At 51.3% G+C, this 19,651-nt stretch overlaps 1 protein-coding gene across 1 annotated transcript in view; it reads left to right on the forward strand.

The window, feature by feature from the left end:
- The window catches only part of ANTXR1 (ANTXR cell adhesion molecule 1), a 69,171-nt gene extending 62,180 nt beyond the window's left edge, over positions 1-6,991 (forward strand). The window contains exon 18 of the mRNA XM_033081091.1: positions 6,572-6,991. Coding sequence (XP_032936982.1) covers positions 6,572-6,991 — 420 coding nt within the window. The remainder of the gene's footprint in view (positions 1-6,571) is intronic.
- The last annotated feature ends 12,660 nt before the right edge of the window (positions 6,992-19,651 follow it).

Consider the following 19,651-nt stretch of genomic DNA (forward strand, 5'->3'; position numbering starts at 1 on the left):
CAAAGTGGAACCTTCTCAGGCTGGAGAAACACTGAAACCATGTCAGAAAACATGTATGGGGAATAAAGAGGAGCTTGGGGTTTGGACACAGGAGCCTCTGGCCATATGATATTCCTGAGAGCTGCAAGGAGGAGCTGTTCTGATAGCAGTCTGTACCTCCTGCTTTCTTCTCTCTTTCCTGGAGAAAGGGAAACAGATTTCAGACTCAGTGCTGTTGAATGGGCTCCTTAATTTGCCCACTGATCAAGATAAAAAAGTGAAGCCAGATGAAAAATAGCAGAAAGGCATCTCTGTTTGCTTTGGAGCCTGGAAAGGAGTTGGACTGAGTCCCAGGGTTACATCACTTTCATATATAAGCAATCCCTTGCTGTAACCAGTGACTTTATCCCCTCCAGCACTCGAGCTGAGCTGTTCAGAAGATTCCTTGCATGGAACGAAGCAGGGGTTCCACCTCAAGCCCTGAGCTGAGTAATTGCTGCTGTTTATCTGCTGCAGCTTCCAGGGATCCCTGGCACTGTGGGGAAAGATGAGCCCTGCCCCGAGGGTCACATCAATGTGGGAGCAGACACTGCTGCAAGGGCAGTGCTGACACAGCTCATGCACATGGCAGAACGTGGAGATTCCAGTCCTCTCCTGCTCCCTGTCCCCTCGGGCTGTCCCTGTTCCTGCCCTCCAATGAAGGGGGGGATTTTATGAAGGCTTTTAACAACTCCTCTCCTAGCCCAGAGCAGAAGGAAAATCCAGAGATGCTGTTTTGGGGTGCACCCAGAGAGGCTGAGATGCACAAAAAGATGATGAAATTCTGGTTTTTTTAGAGTCAGACCTGGGGGTAGGGGGTCTGAGGTTACCAGCAGACACAGATGGTTCCAATAAGGCAAGGAAGTGAGCTCACATGGGATTCCTGTGGTCTTCTCACATTTTCAAGAGACTAGGTTTGCATTCTTGTCAGCATTAATGAGGTTATTTTTATATTGGAATCACCATCAGAGAGAGGTGATGTAAATATATATAGATTTTTTAGAGAACTTTATCACTTCTATAATGGAATACAGGAACCCTTATTTGTGCAAATTGCTCACAGGACCCAAACAACTCTTGTTTCTCTGAAGTGCCACTTGCACTTCCTTGATAAATGTTGTGCTGTCAGGAACTTATGAGATTATCAAAATGTGTTTCAAGCTCAGACTTGGCCAGGAACTCTTCAATCAGGGAGCAAACTGTGTTTTAATTTGTTATTGGATTGCATTAATTGCATTTTCATTTTGTGCTTGAATAGGTGAATATAGATATAGAAGGGTATAAAGAGAGGAAAGGTATAACAAAGCCATGTGGAATCATGTGTAAAGATGTATCCCACCCAATTTAATGAAGATTTAGGGAATAGAACCTTTTTTTTGGAAGTTTACTGGTGGAGTCACACCACAGTGGGCCCACAGTAAAATTTCCTTCTTCTCTGCCCTTCCTTGTTTCTTTGAATAAGCTTTAATCTGCTGTAATGATGGGGTGTTTCAGAGAGGGTGCTGCACCACCTGAGGAATCTGGATGTCTCTTTATTTCTGGCAAATTCAAACTCTTAGAAAACCAAATCTCCTTTCCTTGACTTTCCCTGTCTGCTGGAGAATGCTGTGTACTTGCAAAGACCAGTCTGGGAAATAACTCCTTGTCTCTCACTTCCCACACAGAGCTGAAAGGCAAGGGAATTAAATCTGAAAAGCTGCAAAGATTGGGACAGTATTGCCACACAGCCTCCCTCCCTGTGGGGGTGTAATCCTGTGCTCCAGGTGTCAGCTCAAACCAAACCCAGTGTGCCAGGAGCTGCCCAGGTGCAAATCAAAACAGGAATTCAGCCTTGTCTGAGGCAAGGGGGGAGAGAAAATGTCAGCAGCTACAGGGAGAACCACTGTGGTGGTACTAATCCATCTGAACTCTGAACAGGGGATCTGTGAGACCAGCTGGAATATTCTGTTAATGTAGTTCAAATCCTCCCCTAACCACAAGGAACAGTTTTTCTTGCTAGCTCATTTTCCCATGCACAGTTCCCATGCAACATCCAAAGAGGAAATTAGGAGGAAATTCTTCCCTGTGAAGGTGGGGAGGGGCTGGGATGGAATTCCCAGAGAAGCTGTGGCTGCCCCTGGATCCCTGGAAGTGTCTCAGGCCAGGCTGGACAGGGCTTGGAGCAGCCTGGGAGGAGTCCCTGCCATGGCACAGGTGCCATTGGGCTTTAAGGTCTTTGCAACCCATCCCATGGCTCTGTGAAGAGAGTTCTCTGAAACCATGGAATGTGTTTTATTATTGAGTAGCCACAGTGAAGGGTGATGTGTGGATGGCCAGGTAGTGCTGATGGGTGAGGAACATCACAAAGCACACAAGCAAAACCTGTCATCCTGGAAAATCCCCTGGCTCCTGTCTTAATTTGAATTACAAGCCTATAGTAGAGACAAAGAAATTTGGATGTAAGGTAATTGTCTGATTTCAAACCTCCTGAAAGAGCAAGAAACCAGGAGATAGGATTTCAAATCCCCCTGGTTTAAACACCAGACACAGTCCCTTTTCAGACCTGAGAGTAAAACCAGCTGTGCAGCCCCCTAGGTCACCCTTACACATGTCCCTGTGAGGATTCTTGTCTCTGCAGACCCAAAGCCACCCAGGCACCAAGAAGGAGCTGCTGTTTAACCCATCCTTACATCCCAAATCACAGATTTCTCCTGAGAACAAAACCATAACCTTTCCACACATTCTGCTGCAGTGTGGTTTTCCATTAACAGCCATGGAAAAGTTAACCTAAACATTAGCTCTTTTTCCTGGAACTAACAGCTCCAAAGCCAAAAGCCTGGGCTCTGCTCCTGCAGAGTGCTCAGGGCTGGGGAAATGAAGCAGAGCTGGCCCTTGAGCTCCTGAGGCAGCTCCTAAAGGGTCCAGTCAAACCTGATCCAAGGCAGGATTTATCCCAGACAGAATTAAAAGTTATGCCTTTAATATTGATATCAGGAGCTGAGGCAAACCCAGCACCAGGGACTGTGGGGATGGGAATTACTCCTCATCAAGTGCTGTGGGAATTATTCCTCACCAAATGCTGTAGGAATTATTCCTCACCAAATGCTGTGGGAATTATTCCTCAGCAAACACTGTAGGACCATACTCAGTGGGCAGTAATTCCCACTTCCTCGAGCTATCAGCACTGCTCAGGGTGATTGTCCTGAGTCATGGAAGATGAAATCACCCATCAAGCTCTGTTTCACCTTCACATCATGGAAAATTCTGTCCTGAATCCTGACCTGTCCTCTTTGCCCAAGCTGCAGGCAGGGAAATGGGTTCATTCCCTGTCTCCTGGATGTTCTGCCACCATCTTCCACCTCCACCCCATCTTAATTTGGATGCCTAAATGAGGTGATGAACCTTGGTGGAGAGGCAGGAGGAGCTGGTACTGGGGGCCATGGAGACACTCATGGAATCAGTCATGGGAAGGTCCTGCCTGGGGAGATCCTGAACTCCTCCTGCCTGTGGTACCTCAGATTTTGGTGAAAGACCAAACTCAGACCCTCCTGTTTGGCATCCAGACCCCAAAGCTGATCAAGGCATTTGGGCCCATTTATTTAGAGTGTGTTACTGCTCTCTCAGCCCCTGCTGTCTGTGGGATGAACAGAGCTGCCCTGCCAGCAGGAGCTGTGGAACCCTGCTGGGGTGGGTGATAAGCAGCCTGCTCCTCCTGCAGAGCAAGCAGAGCTGGCTGTGGAGCAGCTCAGGGATGCTGATGTTTTATTTTCCTGCTGCAGTCAGGGATGCAAAGCCCAGCTGTGGCTCAGGGTCCCCTTTGGCTGAGTGCAGGTGGGAAAACACAGCTCAGGCCACGAGTCCAGGGCGAGCTGGGTCCTCCAGAGCTCCGGGGTCACTGTTTGAGCTCACACTCAGCCATAGCACAACCTCTGCACCTTTGCATCCAGCTTTAATATCCAGCTTTTTGCTTAAAGGAGCTCCCTCCCTCCTGGGCCTTCTTTGCATTTGTGCCCAGGGCAGCAGTTAAAGATTTTCTGCCCCTCCTGTGCAAGGGAACAGTAATTTGTTTCCTGGACATCCCCTTGCTGCTCACTCTGACAGTTCTCCTCCCCGAGGAGCTGTTGGCTTCCCCATCTCCTCCGAGGCAGTGGAGCTGCTAAAGTCCATCCCAGCCCATCTGGACTGAAAACTCTGGCACTCTGCCCCATCTGCTCGGGTGAGAGCCCTGGAGCTCAAGAACACTGCAGCCAGGGTGAGGGAGCTCTGAGCTCTAATTCAGAGCAGGAGCCAGCACAGGGCAGTGGGGCAGAAGGAGCTGATGGTCCATGACTGCTGGGCCAGCTCTGGGCCAGCTCTGGCTGTCACATGTGTGCTCCCAGGCTGTTCCTGCATCTGTGAGCACTAGGAGGCTTTTAGTCCTCAAGCCCTGCCCCAGCCCCAAACTCAGGGATTTCTGAGTTTCAGTGCATCCTCCTCAATGCTCTCAGGGCAGTGCTCAGTTCCATTTGGATCAGCAGCTCCATAACCTCACTCTTGGAGCATCCAGACAGAACATCTCTCCACACAAAAACAACTGCAGCTATTTGTTCTCAGGCTGAGATTTCTGACTGCTACTTTTTGTTCAGGTTTATTTTATCCTGAACATACATAAAGAAAATAAAACTTGTGCAAGTAATACTCTGAAGCAACTCGTGTTGCGTGGCAGGAGATGTGGCACTGGAACAAGGAAAACAATCCTGTGGGGGATTTTTCTGAGTGGAACAGGTTAATCTCAGGTTCAGAATTTCCCTCACTCAACAAGCCTGTCCCACAATATTTACTTAAAATCTCAGCAGAGGTCATTAAAACAGCGTTAAAGGTGAGGCAGGAGCTCACAAAAAGGGCTGGGTGCTGCAGGGTGTGGGGCTCCCTTGGGCTCTGCTTTCCCTCTGCTGAGTGGGGCTCAGGCAGATGTTCCTCCACATCCACAGCTGGCAGAGCTCTTGGAGAGGAGCTGTCTGGGCATCTCTGTGTCCCTCCCACACCAGCTGCTCCCATCCCTGCCAAATCCTTCCAGCACCTTCCTTTTCCTGGGTCCTCCCTGCAAAGAATTTGTGCCCAGGCTGGGGACAGCATGGAGGAGATGCAGAGCTGTGCAGGGGATTCAAAATGTTACCCCAGCAAATCTGCTCCAGCCCACAGGGGCTCAGTACTCCATCTGGCGTTTTTTCACCAGGAAAAACATTTACTTTGGGAGACAAAAGAGTAAAACAGAAAATAAGCTCATGCTCACCAATCCAAAAATAAGGAATGGATTCAGAAATCCTCTAGTGCCTTTTTGGATGATTTCATATCTAAAGGAATGAATCCATAATACAGTAATGCTGATTCTGACATTTGAGTATTTACAGTGGGATTTTTTGCAGGTGGAACTTGTGAGAAAAAAAAAAAAAAAAAAAGAATAGCTCAGAGGGCAAAGGTTTTGTTTAAAACTGTACAACAAACTGTAGCTTAGCACCAAAGAGCAAGAAAAGCAGTTTGTTGGCTTCTTCCGAGCACTGGGATATGAAGAGATCCTGATGAGGAATGGATGCATTTCAGGAAATATTCTGAGCAGGAAAATGTCTTAGTCAAACAAACCTTCCCTTTTGCCTGGTAAAGGCTTGGAAGGGGACACAAAGGCTGGGTGTTTGAAGGAGAGAGGGGCTTCAAAGGGGCAAATCCCAGATTTTGTGCTGCTGGAAATTTAACAGAGGTGTGGGAAGAGGCATCTGTGAAGGCAGGAACCACAGTGGAGTGTGGAGTGCTGTGACTCCAGCTCTGAGACACGGAAGGAAGGACAGGATGGGGAGAATGGCCTTGGGCTGATGGAGGGCAGGTTTGTATTCAATACTGGGAGGAAATTCTTTACTCAGAGCACGGGGACAACCTGGCACAGGGTGCCCAGAGCAGATGTGGCTGCTCCATCCCTGGCAGTGTCCAAGGCCAGGCTGGACAGGGCTTGGAGCAGTCTGGGATAATAGAAGGTGTTCCTGGCATGGCAGGGGTGGGATGGAAAGGTCTGTGAGGTCCATCCCATGCCATGGTGGTGACCAGGGGTGGGATGGAAAGGTCTGTGAGGTCCATCCCATGCCATGGTGATGGCCAGGGGTGGGATGGAAGGTCTGTGAGGTCCATCCCATGCCGTGGTGGTGGCCAGGGGTGGCACAGGGTGGTCTGTGAGGTCCATCCCATGCCGTGGTGGTGGCCAGGGGTGGCACAGGGAGGTCTGTGACGTCCATCCCATGCCATGGTGGTGGCCAGGGGTGGGGTGGAAGGTCTGTGACGTCCATCCCATGCCATGGTGGTGGCCAGGGGTGGGGTGGGAAGGTCTGTGAGGTCCATCCCATGCCGTGGTGGTGACCAGGGGTGGGGTGGGAAGGTCTGTGAGGTCCATCCCATGCCATGGTGGTGGCCAGGGGTGGAATGGAAGGTCTGTGAGGTCCATCCCATGCCGTGGTGGTGACCAGGGGTGGGGTGGGAAGGTCTGTGAGGTCCATCCCATGGTGGTAATGCCTCTCCCACTCATTCTGCTCCTCCTCCTGTTCCATTCCAGGGCCGCTGCATCAACTTCACCCGGGTGAAGAACACGGCGACCCCTCCCAAATACCCCCTCAACAACTCGTACCCCTCTGCCCCCCCCCCAGCGCCCATCTACACCCCCCCTCCCCCTGCCCCCCTGTACACCAGCCCCCCCCCCAGCTCCCCCCACGCCCCCTCCCCATCCTGCACGCTGCCCCCACTGCCCCCCCCGCCCCAGGCGCCCCCTCCCAGCCGGGCCCCCCCCCCGTCCCGGCCCCCCCCCCCGCCCCACGGCCTAGGGGGGTCCCCCCGCTCCTCCAGAGGTGGCCGGGGGCTCCCTCAGCAGTACTGTACCACTGTACCACCCCCAGCTGGGGCCGGGACCCTGCCGTGGGCGACAGCAGCACCAGCGACCCTGCAGGCGTCTCCTCCTTTCATTTCTTTCATCTCTTGAACCCTTTGAGCATCAGTGCCACCAAACTCTCGAAGCAAGAAGAGCCCAGAAGAGCTCCAGGTCCATCCCAGCGAGGCTGTGCCACCTCTGTCACCTCCCTGTGCCTTGGAACCGTGAGCCCAGGACTGGAAAACAGGAACGGAGAGCTGGAGCGAGCTCTGCCAAGGAAACTCTGCTGGGCCAGGACTGCCAGTGCAGACCCCCAGCCAGCGACCTGGGGACATCTGCACGTGGGACAGGGACAGGGACAGCCCCTCCCTGCCAGCAGTGGTGCCAGCAGCCTGGGACAGGCAGGGTCTCACCCACCAGGCACTGTCACCCCCGAGGGGCTGGGAAGGACCAGGGGCTGTGGGGTGCAGGATGTTGGTCTGTGGATGTTGGTTTGTGGATGTTTGGTTTGTGTTCTTAGGAAATCAGGGCACAGGGGAGAATCAACCCTGTCCCTGAGGATGAGGAATAATTGATGACAGGTCAGCCTTAGTGTTCCCAGTGGGACAGAGGGCATAGCCGTGGGGGAGTTTGGGAAAGGTGTGGTCAACAGAAGAGTCTTGGCATTGGGTTTAGGCAATTCTGTCCATCTAGTCCATCACTCCATGGTTCTGCAGTAATTTAATGCTGGTTTCCACTTCAAAGAGAAAGACTCTGAATGTAAAACAGAGGTTTGGTGTCTTGAGTTCCCTGAATCCAGTCTGCTTGGGCTCCTTGCTCAGTTTGAAAAGGTTGCCACTGATGCGTCCCTATTTTTCTGTAAATTGAATTATTTCACCTTAAAAATTTTTCCACGTGGATTTTTTTGTTTAGTTTTTGTTTTTTTTGTTTTTTGTTTTTTGTTTTCCTTCCCTAAACAAGTAGCAGCTGCCTCCCTATCTCTGAGTGAAGAAAAGTCAGTGTCCTTTCTCACTCTTGTCAGCTCTCAACAGCATCACTCTTACTAGCAGTATTGACTGAGGCCAATCCCCCTGGGACAGGCCAGCTGGGACTCAGTCTGCCAAGAAATGCACTGGCTGCATTTCTCCTGCTTCTTCCTCCCCTTCAGGGCACCCCCAGCACACCCCAGAGCATCTCCTGCACACTGCTGTATCCTACAGCCACCCTGAGCACTGCCTGCAGCCCAGGGCAGGGCTAGGGGAGACCCCTCAGCCACAGCTCCCTGATTGACCCTTGGGATCAGTTCTCACAAAATTCTCTCTGGAAATCTCACACCTTTGTAGCTGCAGTTCTATTAATAGCAAAGGGTTCTCATCTCATTTTTTGCCACATAAAGAAATGCTTTGCCAAGTACTTTCTTCGGTGCTTTTGGAAATACCAGTTCTAGCTTTTCTAGCAAAACAAGGGAAAAAAAAAAGAAAAAAATCTCAAGGAGGGAAGAGAAGGGAGGAAAGAGACTCAGTGAAGAGCTGCCCTGAGCCCCTTTGGGCAAGGACAGCAGGGAACCCTTGGCACGAGGCTCTGCATACCTCCCTCCTTCCCTGTGCTGGGTGAGGGTCAGCTCTTAGGTGAGGTAAATCTGTCAGTCCTGAGGAGCTGGGACTGAACCCAGGCCGAGGCTGTGCTCCCAAGGCCCTTTGATCCCCCACTGTTCTGTCTGCAGGCAGCACGGAGCAGTCCCTGACCCCGAGCAGATTCCCATGTGCTGCTCCCTCGTCCCAGTTGTTCCAGTCACAGGTTGGTTCCACAGGAGGACACAGGGTGGGAGGGGAAGCTCTGACACCCCCACCCAGGCTGGGCTGGGCTCCCTCGTGGATGGATTGGGGCAGGCAAAGAGCTCCTTGCTGTGCTTTGCTCTGGTCTGGTTTGGTGTGATTTGGTTTGGTTTGGTTTGGTTTGTTTTGGTCTGGTCTGGTCTGGTCGGGTCTGGTCTGGTCTGGTTGGGTCTGGTCTGGTCTGGTTGAGCCTGGTGTGGTCTGATCTGGTTTGGTGTGATTTGGTTTGTTTTGTTTTGGTCTGGTCTGGTTGGGTTTGGTCTGGTCTGGTCTTGTTGGGTCTGGTCTGTTCTGGTCTGGTCTTGTTGGGTCTGGTTTGGTGTGATTTGGTTTGTTTTCTTTTGGTCTGGTCTGATTGTGTCTGGTCTGATCTGGTCTGGTTTGGTCTCGTCTGGTTGGGTCTGGTCTGGTCAGGTGTCATTTCGTTTGTTTTGTTTTGGTCTGGTCTGATTGTGTCTGGTCTGGTCTGATTTGGTGTGATTTGGTTTTGTTTTGGTCTGGTCTGGTCTGGTTGGGTGTGATTTGGTTTGTTTTCTTTTGGTCTGGTCTGGTCTGGTCTGGTCTGGTCTGGTCTGGTCTGGTTGGGTCTGGTCTGATCTGGTCTGGTCTGGTTGGGTCTGGTCTGGTCTGGTCTGGTCTGGTTGGGTCGGGTCTGGTCTGATCTGGTCTGGTCTGGTCTGGTTGTGTCTGGTCTGGTCAGGTCGGGTCTGGTCTGATCTGGTCTGGTCTGGTCTGGTTGTGTCTGGTCTGGTCAGGTCTGGTCTGGTTGGATCTGGTCTGGTCTGGTCTGGTCTGGTCAGGTCTGGTCTGGTTGGGTCTGGTCTGATCTGGTCTGGTCTGGTTGGGTCGGGTCTGGTCTGGTTGGATCTGGTCTGGTCTGGTCTGGTTTGGTGTGATTTGGTTTGTTTTGTTTTTGATCTGGCCTGGTTGTGTCTGGTCTGGTCTGGTTTGGTGTGATTTGTTTTGTTTTGTTTTGTTTTGTTTTGTTTTGTTTTGTTTTGGTCTGGTCTGGCTGGGTCTGGTCTGGTCTGGTCTGGTCTGGTTGAGCCTGGTCTGGTCTGGTCTGGTTTGGTGTGATTTGGTTTGTTTTGGTCTGGTCTGGTCTGATTTGGTTTCACAATGGAAGGTGTGAAAACTGGGAGTGGTGTAACACAGGACCCACGTCCCCAACAGATCCTCAGCATTCCAGAAATATTTGGGAAGGAAATTGATTTTCAACAACACGGCATTGAGAATTTTAGGTTTTTAAGTGTCAGTTAGCCAATGAGCTGGTTAATTGATTAATTAACTAATAGATCTATAGCTGGGGGGAAAATAAAAGCAGTGCATTCTCCATGACGTTTTTGCAGATGTACATAGAAATTCTCATTCTCCCCAAACTAAGGAAAAAAAAAACAAATCCTGCAGATTTAAAGAGGCAAAATAAAGCCTAGATCAGGCTAGAAAAATCAGGATTTTTAAAAGCTCCCTTCGTAATAATCCAGTTTAAGAATAAAAAGCAAGCTCCAAATTTTTTGTTGTACATATTGTTGCTGCATGCTTACCATATGTTAGATGGAAGCATTTCCTATCCGTTGTGGATAAAAGAACATTTTTCAAGTTGTAGTAAATTATTATAAAGCCAATGACATTTCATGGCATGTTACCGTATCAAGCTGTGCTTGTTGTATTTTTTCTTTATGGTTGTATTGCTTTTTTTTTTTTTTTTTTTTTTTTTTTAATTAATGTACAAATATTTCCTGTAGTGACGAGCACCTGTTTGACATGGCATTAATTGAGGCACTGCAGTTCCAGGCTACACAGGCCACCCATCCCTTGGCAAAGGGATTTTTGTACGTGGATCTGGGTGGAGCTCCTGAAAAAAAAAACCCACACAACTGTGCAGAGGATTGGCTTTGGTGACCCTTCCTAATAGTCCCACAAAAATTAGAGCAGGTCTGCGGTGAATTTTGTACCTGGTTTTTATTTAGGAAGGAATCCCTGCCTGGGAGGGTGGGGAGGGGCAGGGATGGAATTCCCAGAAGTGTCCCAGGCCAGGCTGGATGGGGCTTGGAGCAGCCTGGGACAGTGGGAGGTGTCCCTGCCATGGCAGGGGTGACACTGGATGGCATTTAAGGTCCCTCCCAACCCAAACCATTCTGGGCTTCTGTGATTTAGGACCTACCTAAATCTGGCTGCAGAAATGGCTCCCAAAAGTACCTCACATGCCTTCAAAAGCCACATTCCCTTTATGCTGGACCCTAAAGATTAATTTAGGAACTTAATGGAAGCCCACTGAGAGTGAAAATTTGGTCCTGAATTCAAATCAGCTCCCACTGACAATTAATGCCATGGAAATGAGGTCGAATTAGCTAGAGCACCACCTAGAGCTCTGTGGTGCCCTTTGTACTCTGTCTATGAACCTTTCCTAGTCCACACCAGCCAGCCTTTAATTAAGTGTTCCTCCAAAAGGATCTGAGTGATGCCACAGCTGCTGTGCCACCCCAGAGACTCCAGCTGGGCTGGTGTCAGCAGCAGGTACCAGGTGTCTGATGGCATTGAACAAACCATGAGCTTTTCTTTTGCCCTTTGATTCCTCCCCTTGTCTCTCGTTTATTCATTCAAAACTCTCTGTCAGTGCCTGGCAGCCTCCAAGGGTTGAGCCTTTGACAAAGGTTCAGGTTCTGTTTATTTTATTTTATTTTACTTGCCCACTGTTACCAAGTGCTGCTGGCATGAATTCTGGGGTCACCTGAATTCTCTCTCTGCTCCCTGGCGTGTGAAGGCATCTTCTGTCACTGTTTATTTTGGGGAAGGTCATGTCTAGCTCTGAGGGCTCTGACAAGTTTTGGGGGTAACAAATTGGGCCTGTTGCCCTGTTTGTGGTGCTGGTGCAGGGGAGGAGTAGAGCAGTCCCTGTTTTGATGTTGAATTCGATGTTGTGAGCTCAGCCAGTGCTGTGCAGTGATGTTTTACTCCCTCTGTTTGTTGCATGTGTCATTTGTTAAATCCAGTCATTACTCTTGCTGACCTTGATGTTATTATTAAAGAACTAGACAAATCTCTGATGGGCTCTGAGCAATTCCTTGTCGAGGCAAAGCAAATCCTGGGCAAAAATTCTCACAAACTGTTTTTTTATTATCCTGGGGAACTCAAACTTGGTGGTTTTCTTCCCAACAGCCCAGAGCACTCCTGACACCAAAGCTGTTTTCTTTGGGATGTGGCAGAGCTCAAACTGTCCATTCCTCCCCACATTTGCCATTTCACACAAACTGGCTCAGGAACCTTTACCAGAGGCACTTTTAACAGGACACTGCCACTACCAGCAATAACCAAACCTAACTACCCCAGCTCATCTGGATTTTGATGCAGTTGTTTTGATATTCCACAAAGAAGAGCATGAAGAAATTCAGCCTCTGGCTCTGGGTCCCAAGCACACAGAGGCTTTACCTGCTCTGAAAAGGTGAGCTGGCAGTTCCCTTCCCTCAGCACCCCAGAGCCTGCAAGCTCAGCCTGCTTGTGTCTTGCTGTGTTTTGTTTAAACCAAACTTGGACATGGTAAATGCAAGGAGAAAGTCACAGTGCTCAGCAGGTCCTGCTGTCACTCAGACAAAAGGTGGTTTTTAAATGGAGACTCAAAGAAAATCACAGTTGCTTTGCTCAGAAGAGGTCAGGTTAAAAAAAGTGAAACCTGACTTAGCCCGACCTCAGAAGAAAGGATGCAAACTTGCTTTGATGGAAGCTCTGGGTCAGTCAGGGAAAGAAAATACACAGAAGTGGCTGCACAGCTGTGCTGGAAGAGCCATCAGTGCTCTGGGCAGAAAAACCCAGGAGAGCACAGGGACCTGGGCAGGCTGCCTTGAATTTCCAGCAGCTCCAGCCCCCCTGGCCAGGAACCCGTCAGGGAGCCCCACAGTGCTGCCACCAGGCCAGAGCAGGGCACATTTCCCAGACAGAAGGGTTCTTTCACAGCAGAGTGTCCCCAGACCATCAGGAGCACACAAGCTGCACCCTGTGAGCCCCATGGGCTGGGCTGGGCTGGGCTCCCAGTCTGGGCTGGAGAGGGCAGGTGGATCCTGCTTGTTCCCCATCTGCCCTTGGAAACCTGAGGAGCTCCTCTCTTGGCAGGGAGAGAAATTGCTTTTTTTCTCCCTAAATTTGGCAGACAAAGCCCCATCTGAGTCATAGATAAGAGTTTGTGTGGGGATGATGGAAATGCCAGCGGGACTCAGCCAGAGCATCCTCTCTGCTGCTGGAGAGTGTAATGAATCTTTTTATTTCAGAAACAGCTATAAAATAACTTGCAAAAATAATATGAGCCGTGAAATAAATCATCCTGGATGCAGACAATGACTGGAAGTCTGTAGCATATCACCAGAACTTCTAGATTATTTAAGTATTTTTTAACAGTTAAATGTTTTGAAGGGTCCTTCCTGGTAATGTGGGAAGGAAAAATATATTGGAAAGGTGCAGAGGGAAAATGTTTTCTCATCCACAAGGTCAGTGCAGTTGTCCCCTGAAGTGAGGTGTCCCTGATAGTGGAGGACTTGTCCCCTCCACCCAGGGGACATCCTGGATTTGGCCAGAGGTGCAGACTGAGCAGGGAATTCTGTAGGAATTAAATCGTGGGGCCTTTTCCAGAGCTGCAGGTATTAACAGGGATGGAGAAACCATAGCATGCAAAAATACCACAGGGAGTGGAAAACTGCACTTAGCAATGAGGTACCTCCTACTTGCAAGAAAAGCTGGGGATTTCTAAATTCCACTTTCCATCCCCACTTCAAATCCTCTCTGGCATCTCCTCTGGGTGTGAGAGACTTTAAAAGATGCTTTGTGCTTCTCCCCTGCTGCCCATGAGCCCCTGTGGTCAATGTGGGCTCACCAGGGTGTGGGGATCCTTCCTCGAGGTATTCCTGGGATTCCTTACTCCACTGAAGGTCTCTGGGAGAGGAAAAGCCAGGCAGGAGCAGGGGATGTCTGCATTCCTTCAGTCTGCTCCTGGTGACATGTGAAATGTGAGCACCTCTGGCCTTGGCAAGCTCTGCCTGCCTGTCAGCATTCCCACGGAATATCCCATGGAATATCCATGGCTGGGACCTGTGGGGACAAAGCTGGAGCTGTTTCCTCTGGGAAAGTGAGAATTTTGGACTCTGCAGTGCCTGGGGTCAGACAGAATGAAAATTTCTGTGCATTGCAGACGCTCCAGACCAAAGGCCCCGAGGAGAAGGCTGGGATTGATTCCCAGGTTTTATTTAAGGCATGGACACCTGTGAGCCCCTAAATACCTTCAATAAAAGGATGCAAAGATGAGACACCTGGAAATGCCCTCCCCATGTGCAGGGCCTCCCCCTCCCTGCTCCGAAGGGCTCCTGTAACCACAGCAACAGCAGATGTGGAAAATCAACACCGGGAATGAATTGGGGTATTTTTAGCTGTGTCCAGGGCAAGTGAGCCAGCCTGGGCTGCAGGGGCAGCATTCCATGGACTGCCAGAGCTGATCCCACGGGACACAACTTGGGAACTCCTGTTTTGGTGTGAATTGGTCAGCTGGAAACTTTTCTGGGGGCAGGATGAGTGTCTGGGGGTGTGCGACGCTGGAAGTGATTGCAGCTGCCTGTGCCACAGCCTGTCATGGAAACTGGAGAGATTTCCATCTGCTGAAAACCTACTGAAATCATTGCAGCAGCATCTGACACTTTCTTGTTTGGTTTTTTTTTTAAGCAGTCCAGTTCAGAAGGTCAAATCCTGAAGTCATCCTCACTTGTCTGCCTCTGCCTGTCCCTGTCTGGGGAGGGGTTGGGGTGGCTTGGTCCAGGCTGCTCCCCCAGCCTGAGATAATCCAGCAAAAAGAATCCACTTGCAAAAGGAAATAAGTCTGTTTTTTCATTAAAGAACCATGTGGAGGCAAATAACCTGTCCAATAAGGGTGAAAGAGGGAGTTGCTGGCAGAGCTGTGACTTGTGTCCTGGGTCTCAGAGACCCTCCTGTGCCAGCAGCTCCTCCCCCAGACACGACAGCAAACCCCTGCTTGCTCCTCTGCAGCTGTAGGAGAATCTTGTAAGATGCTTTTTTGGAGACTGAGGAAATTTGCATTGACCCAGATAACACAGAGAAATACAATTTTAAGAACATGGCTGTGGCAGTGGGTGAACTGAGGGTACATGTGACACCCTCAGCCATCAGAGCAAAAGAAAAAAACCAACAAGAAAAGCGTTCAGCAATTTTGTCCTTGATCCCTCTGGCTTTACACGTGGCTCTGCTGCTTCTCCCTGTGGGCTGGCACAACTGAATAATTTTGGGGGCTTTTTGATGAAGAAACCCAGGATTAATTCCTGTTAGCAGATTCTTGGTCCTTTAAATATCCAAATATTCTCTGGAGCAGGAATGGTCTGGAGGTAATTCTATCTTATCTGAGGTCAGCTCATCCCCCAGGTCCCCACCTGTGCCATTTTCCAGCCCAGATTTCCCTGCTTGGTGGATTTACCATCTCCTGGGTCATCTTCCCTCCCAGCTGCTGCCTGCCCTGAGGAGCAGCAGGAGCTGTGTCTGCGCACAGCTGCCAGGGCATCCTGCCCTCTGTGCTCTGCAGGGAGGGTTTGTGGAACAGGGACTCACTTTCCACCTCCTCCAAGGGATTTCTGACTGCAGCAGCTTGGCTGACTCAGGCACGGGCTGAGCCAAGTGTGGGACCACCCAGGCCACCAGCCTCATCCACTGGGGCACATTTTTACATTCCCACAACACCAAATTAAATAAATAAGAAACAGGCCAGAATTCTAGAGAGAAAAAAGAAGGCACAGACTGCTAGAGACTAGCCAGAGAATGCCTTGGTTCAGCAGGATGAACACAGATCTTTGTGGAGCTGCAGGTGGGGATCTTGTTGGTTTAAGGGATCTTTGATCACTTGGTGTTGGCAGGGGTCGTGGAATCTCATAAACAATTCCCAGTGAATCCAAACCCAGGTTTGGAGAAGGAATTCTGACACCTCTGAGCTCCCACAGCAGAACAGCTCCAGCTTGAGGAGGGGAAATCACAGAAATCACTGCTGGGGTTGCCAGGGAGGGAGGAAACTTCCTGCTGACCCTGGGGGTGGGACACGAGGGACACGGGGGACATGAGGGACATGTGACACGGGTGGCAGTGCTGGGGTGTGCAGGGCAGAGTTCCTGAGCTGGGAGAGTCAGGTCACCTCTTGCCACCTCTCTAGGTCTGCTGGGGTAATTAAGGAAGCAGAGTGCGGAGTCCCCAGAGGAAATATTTTTGTTTCCCTACAAAGTAATTCAGATCTAAGCTTTAAACAAGGGAGCTTTTTTGGTTATATTTGTTTGACAACAACAACGGCAAATTATTTATCTGAAAAGAATATTTACTGACAACTGTGGTCTGGCCAAAACTGAAAAATAAACCTTTTTTTCTCCCTCCTCCCTGCCCACTTTTCTTTTCCTTTCTTTTTACCAGAGGCCTTTTTAAGGTCTAATGTCTAGAAATTCCTGACTGCTTCTTCCTTGCCTCTCTGCTGTTGTTGGAATGTGATTTAATCGCAGTGAAGTCCGCGGGGAGACAGCGAGGCAGCATCATTGGCACTGGGGATGTCTGTCTGTCTGTCTGTCTGTCTGTCTGCAGCCAGCTCGGTGATAAATCTCTGCACTGCAGCCTCAGGATGTTGGTTTGGGTTTGCTCCCTCTTCCTCTCTGTGCAGCAGGGAAGGGAGGGATGAGCTGTGGGATTCTGCCGGGTCCCAGAGCTGCTCCCCACGCTCCAGAGAGCTGCAGGAGCTCTGGGATCTCTGGCTCGGGCAGGAAGGGGGATGCTGTCTCCATCTGCCTTTCTCCCAGAGCTGCTCCAGTCTGCAGCAGAAGCTGGAGGGGCTGGGCCAGCCTGGGACACACTCTGCACTGCCCTCTTTGCTTTGTGCAAGAGCATCAAAGCTTTTCCCAGCTTTGCTCTGTCAGTCCCATTAGGGCTGTGCAGCCTGGAACAGTTTGGCTCTGTATTAATTTTTTAAATGCACCTCCATCAGAGGAGCTGGTTCATCCTGGGCTCCCCAGCTTCGGTGGGCACCAAGGCTCTGCTCCTCTGTTCCCACATGGGCTTGGGGAGTCCTGATCTAAACCAGGAAGGTTTTCTCTGTTCCCAGGAGCTTGCTATGGAGATCTCAGGATTTTGGGGTTGGGTTGGGGTGTTTGTGACTAACTGGGGTGTTGAACAAAGTGCAGGGGGGAAATTTGGGCCCAGAACTGTCACTGAACAGGGAAAGGGGCAGCAGGGAGGGGTGGTGAACTTGGCTTTGTTTCCTGGGCTGCAGAAGCCAAGAAGGGAAGGAACCATCTAAGAAGAGACAAACTGGCATTTCTAAAGCAAAGCACTCCACTTTTGGCAATTGCTCTAAAAACCAACATCATCTTTGGAGACTTTTATTGTTTCAAACCTATGAACAAGACAAAAACTCCAGTGCTAAACACAGCCAGTGAGCAGAGTGGTCTGAGTGTGTCACCTCCCCACGGTGGCTCTAGGCTTTGCTGAGTGCTTAATGCTCACATTTGGGGTGCAGGGCTGGGCTGTGGAGAAGAAGAGGCCTGGGAGGTCTGGGCTGAGCCAGGGGTGCTGTCACCCTTGGGGTGCTGTCACCCTTGGGGTGGTGTTACCCTGGGCATGGTGCCACCATTGGGGTGGCAGCACCTCAGTGCCAACGTCACCTTTGGGTTGGTGTCACCCCAGGGCCAGTGTCACCCTGGGCATAGTGTCACCCTGGGCATGGTGTCACCCTGGGCAGGGTCTGGCTGTCCCAGCTCACCCCTGGCTCCTGCTCCTCGAGGCCCTCGGGCGCTGCAGCAGCTCTGGGGCAGTGCTGGTGCTCAGTCTCTGGAGGCAGCGATGCGATCGACCTGCAAAAGGGACAGGCAGCCATAAAAACAACAGGCCTGGGACAGGGAATGATCCATCTGAACAGGACAGAAAAAACAACAGCCCTGCCTGGCTTGGCTGAGGTCCTGTGGGGACATCCTGGAGCCACTTCATCCATCCACAGAGGCACTCAATGCATTCAAGGCTTCAGGCTCTGTCTGAGCACTCCTGAGCACCTGAGGGAGGGGAAGTGGCAGTGCCAGGCTCAGGTGGAGAGGAGGACGATGAGAACGGCCATCCTGTGTCAGCAAGGGCTGTCACACATTCCCTGGCTCACAGAAACCTGTCCTTCCTCGTGCTTTGGCCCAGTGGGAATTTTTCCTGTGTACTTCCTTCATAGCTTTGTGCAGCTCTGGCATCCTCCCTGAATTCCAGCGGGTGATGGCTGGAGGGTTTTGTGTCTCCAGGGAGGTTAGGGGTCACCCCCTGAGTGTGGACAACCTGTCCTGGTGTGGGGCACGTGTGTCTGCAGCTTCCTCAGGCAGGGCCAGCTGGGGCTGTCTGGGCAGAGGAGAATTCTCATGGTCAGCAGCTGCAGGGCTGGGGAAAGGAGCTGCTGCAGGAAATGCCAGCAGGAATGTGAGTCCCTGCCACAGCTCAGAGTGGCCGTGACCACAGGGGCCGTTCTGTCTGTGCTGGCCTCGTGCTGGAGAGGAGCTTTTGTAGCTCCAGCTGGCTTTTCCCACCATCCATGCATTGCTGGGAAGGTGGCTTTGGTCACACAGCCGACTCCAGGCACATCCCCGGGAGTTCCCAATGTCCCCCCTGGGAGCTCGAGGACAGGTCCTGGGCACAGCAGGAACAGGAGAGGCAGCCAATCCTTCTGCCCAGTGGGCTAGCTCAGGGCTGTGATGGTGCCATCAGTGTCCCAGTCTGCCTGGGCTTGCTGCCTTGCAGCATCCTGGGTCCCTGCACAGGCTGTTTGTTTCAGCTCGTTTCCATAGGAATTGTAAGGACCATGGGAACATAGTTTATCTGACCTAAATAACAAACAATGAGCCTGAGGAGGGGGAAGGAGTCACGTCCTGTCTGATTTGTGGGTCTGATTTTCCTGGGGGGCTGGGTAAAACTCCTCAGCACTGAATGGACCATCCTGGTGAGGCAGCTTTTCCTCCTTCAAGTGCTGTGTTCCAATCATCAGATAAATGCATGGGAACAGGTCAGAATGGCCTCTTTTGAAGCACACGGTGGTTTTGGGGCCAGGCTTGCAGAAGCAGCTCTTCCTCTGGGCTGGAGCTGAGGAGGTCATGCCTGTCCTGGAGCTGTGGCTGTGCAGGTCCATCCACATCTGACTGTGCCACCAGGGCAGGAGCAGAGGGTTTGGGCAAGGACAAAGCAGTGGGTTTGGGAAAGGACAGCACTGTGCCCTGTGTCCTGGAGTGCACTGGGCTGTGCAGAGCTCAACTGGCCAGAATGTCCCACTCAGGTGAACTCCTATCCCTGTGCAACACTTTTCCATGTTGCCCAGGACATCCTGACAGCTGCCACTAAAGCTGAGGCCCTTAAAGCCTCAGGGGGCTGATGCTGCGAGTGCTGAGGAGCTGCTCTGGCCCCAGGGATGCTGTTCTGGCCCTGAGGATGCTGTGCTGGCCCAGGGGATGCTTTTCTAGCTCTGGGGATGCTGTTCTGGCCCAGGGGATGCTGTTCTGGCTCAGGGGATGCTGTGCTGGCCCTGAGGATGCTTTACTGGCCCTGGGGATGCTGTGCTGGCCCTGAGGATGCTGTGCTGGCCCAGGGGATGCTGTTCTGGCTCAGGGGATGTTGTTCTGGCCCTGGGGATGCTTTTCTGGCCCTGGGGATGCTGCTCTGGCCCTGGGGATGCTGCTCTGGCCCTGGGGATGCTGTGCTGGCCCTGGGGATGCTGTTCTGGCCCTGAGGATGTTGTTCTGGCCCTGGGGATGCTGCTCTGGCCCTGGGGATGCTGTTCTGGCCCTGAGCATGTTGTGCTGGCCCAGTGGATGCTTTTCTGGCCCTGGGGATGCTGTGCTGGCCCTGGGGATGTTGTTCTGGCCCTGGGGATGGTTCCTGGGGGCTGCTGACAGCACCTAGGGCTCAGGAGCACAGTTTCCCAGGT

The sequence above is a fragment of the Catharus ustulatus genome, chromosome 27 (genome assembly GCF_009819885.2).
Source record: "Catharus ustulatus isolate bCatUst1 chromosome 27, bCatUst1.pri.v2, whole genome shotgun sequence".
NCBI lineage: Eukaryota > Metazoa > Chordata > Aves > Passeriformes > Turdidae > Catharus > Catharus ustulatus.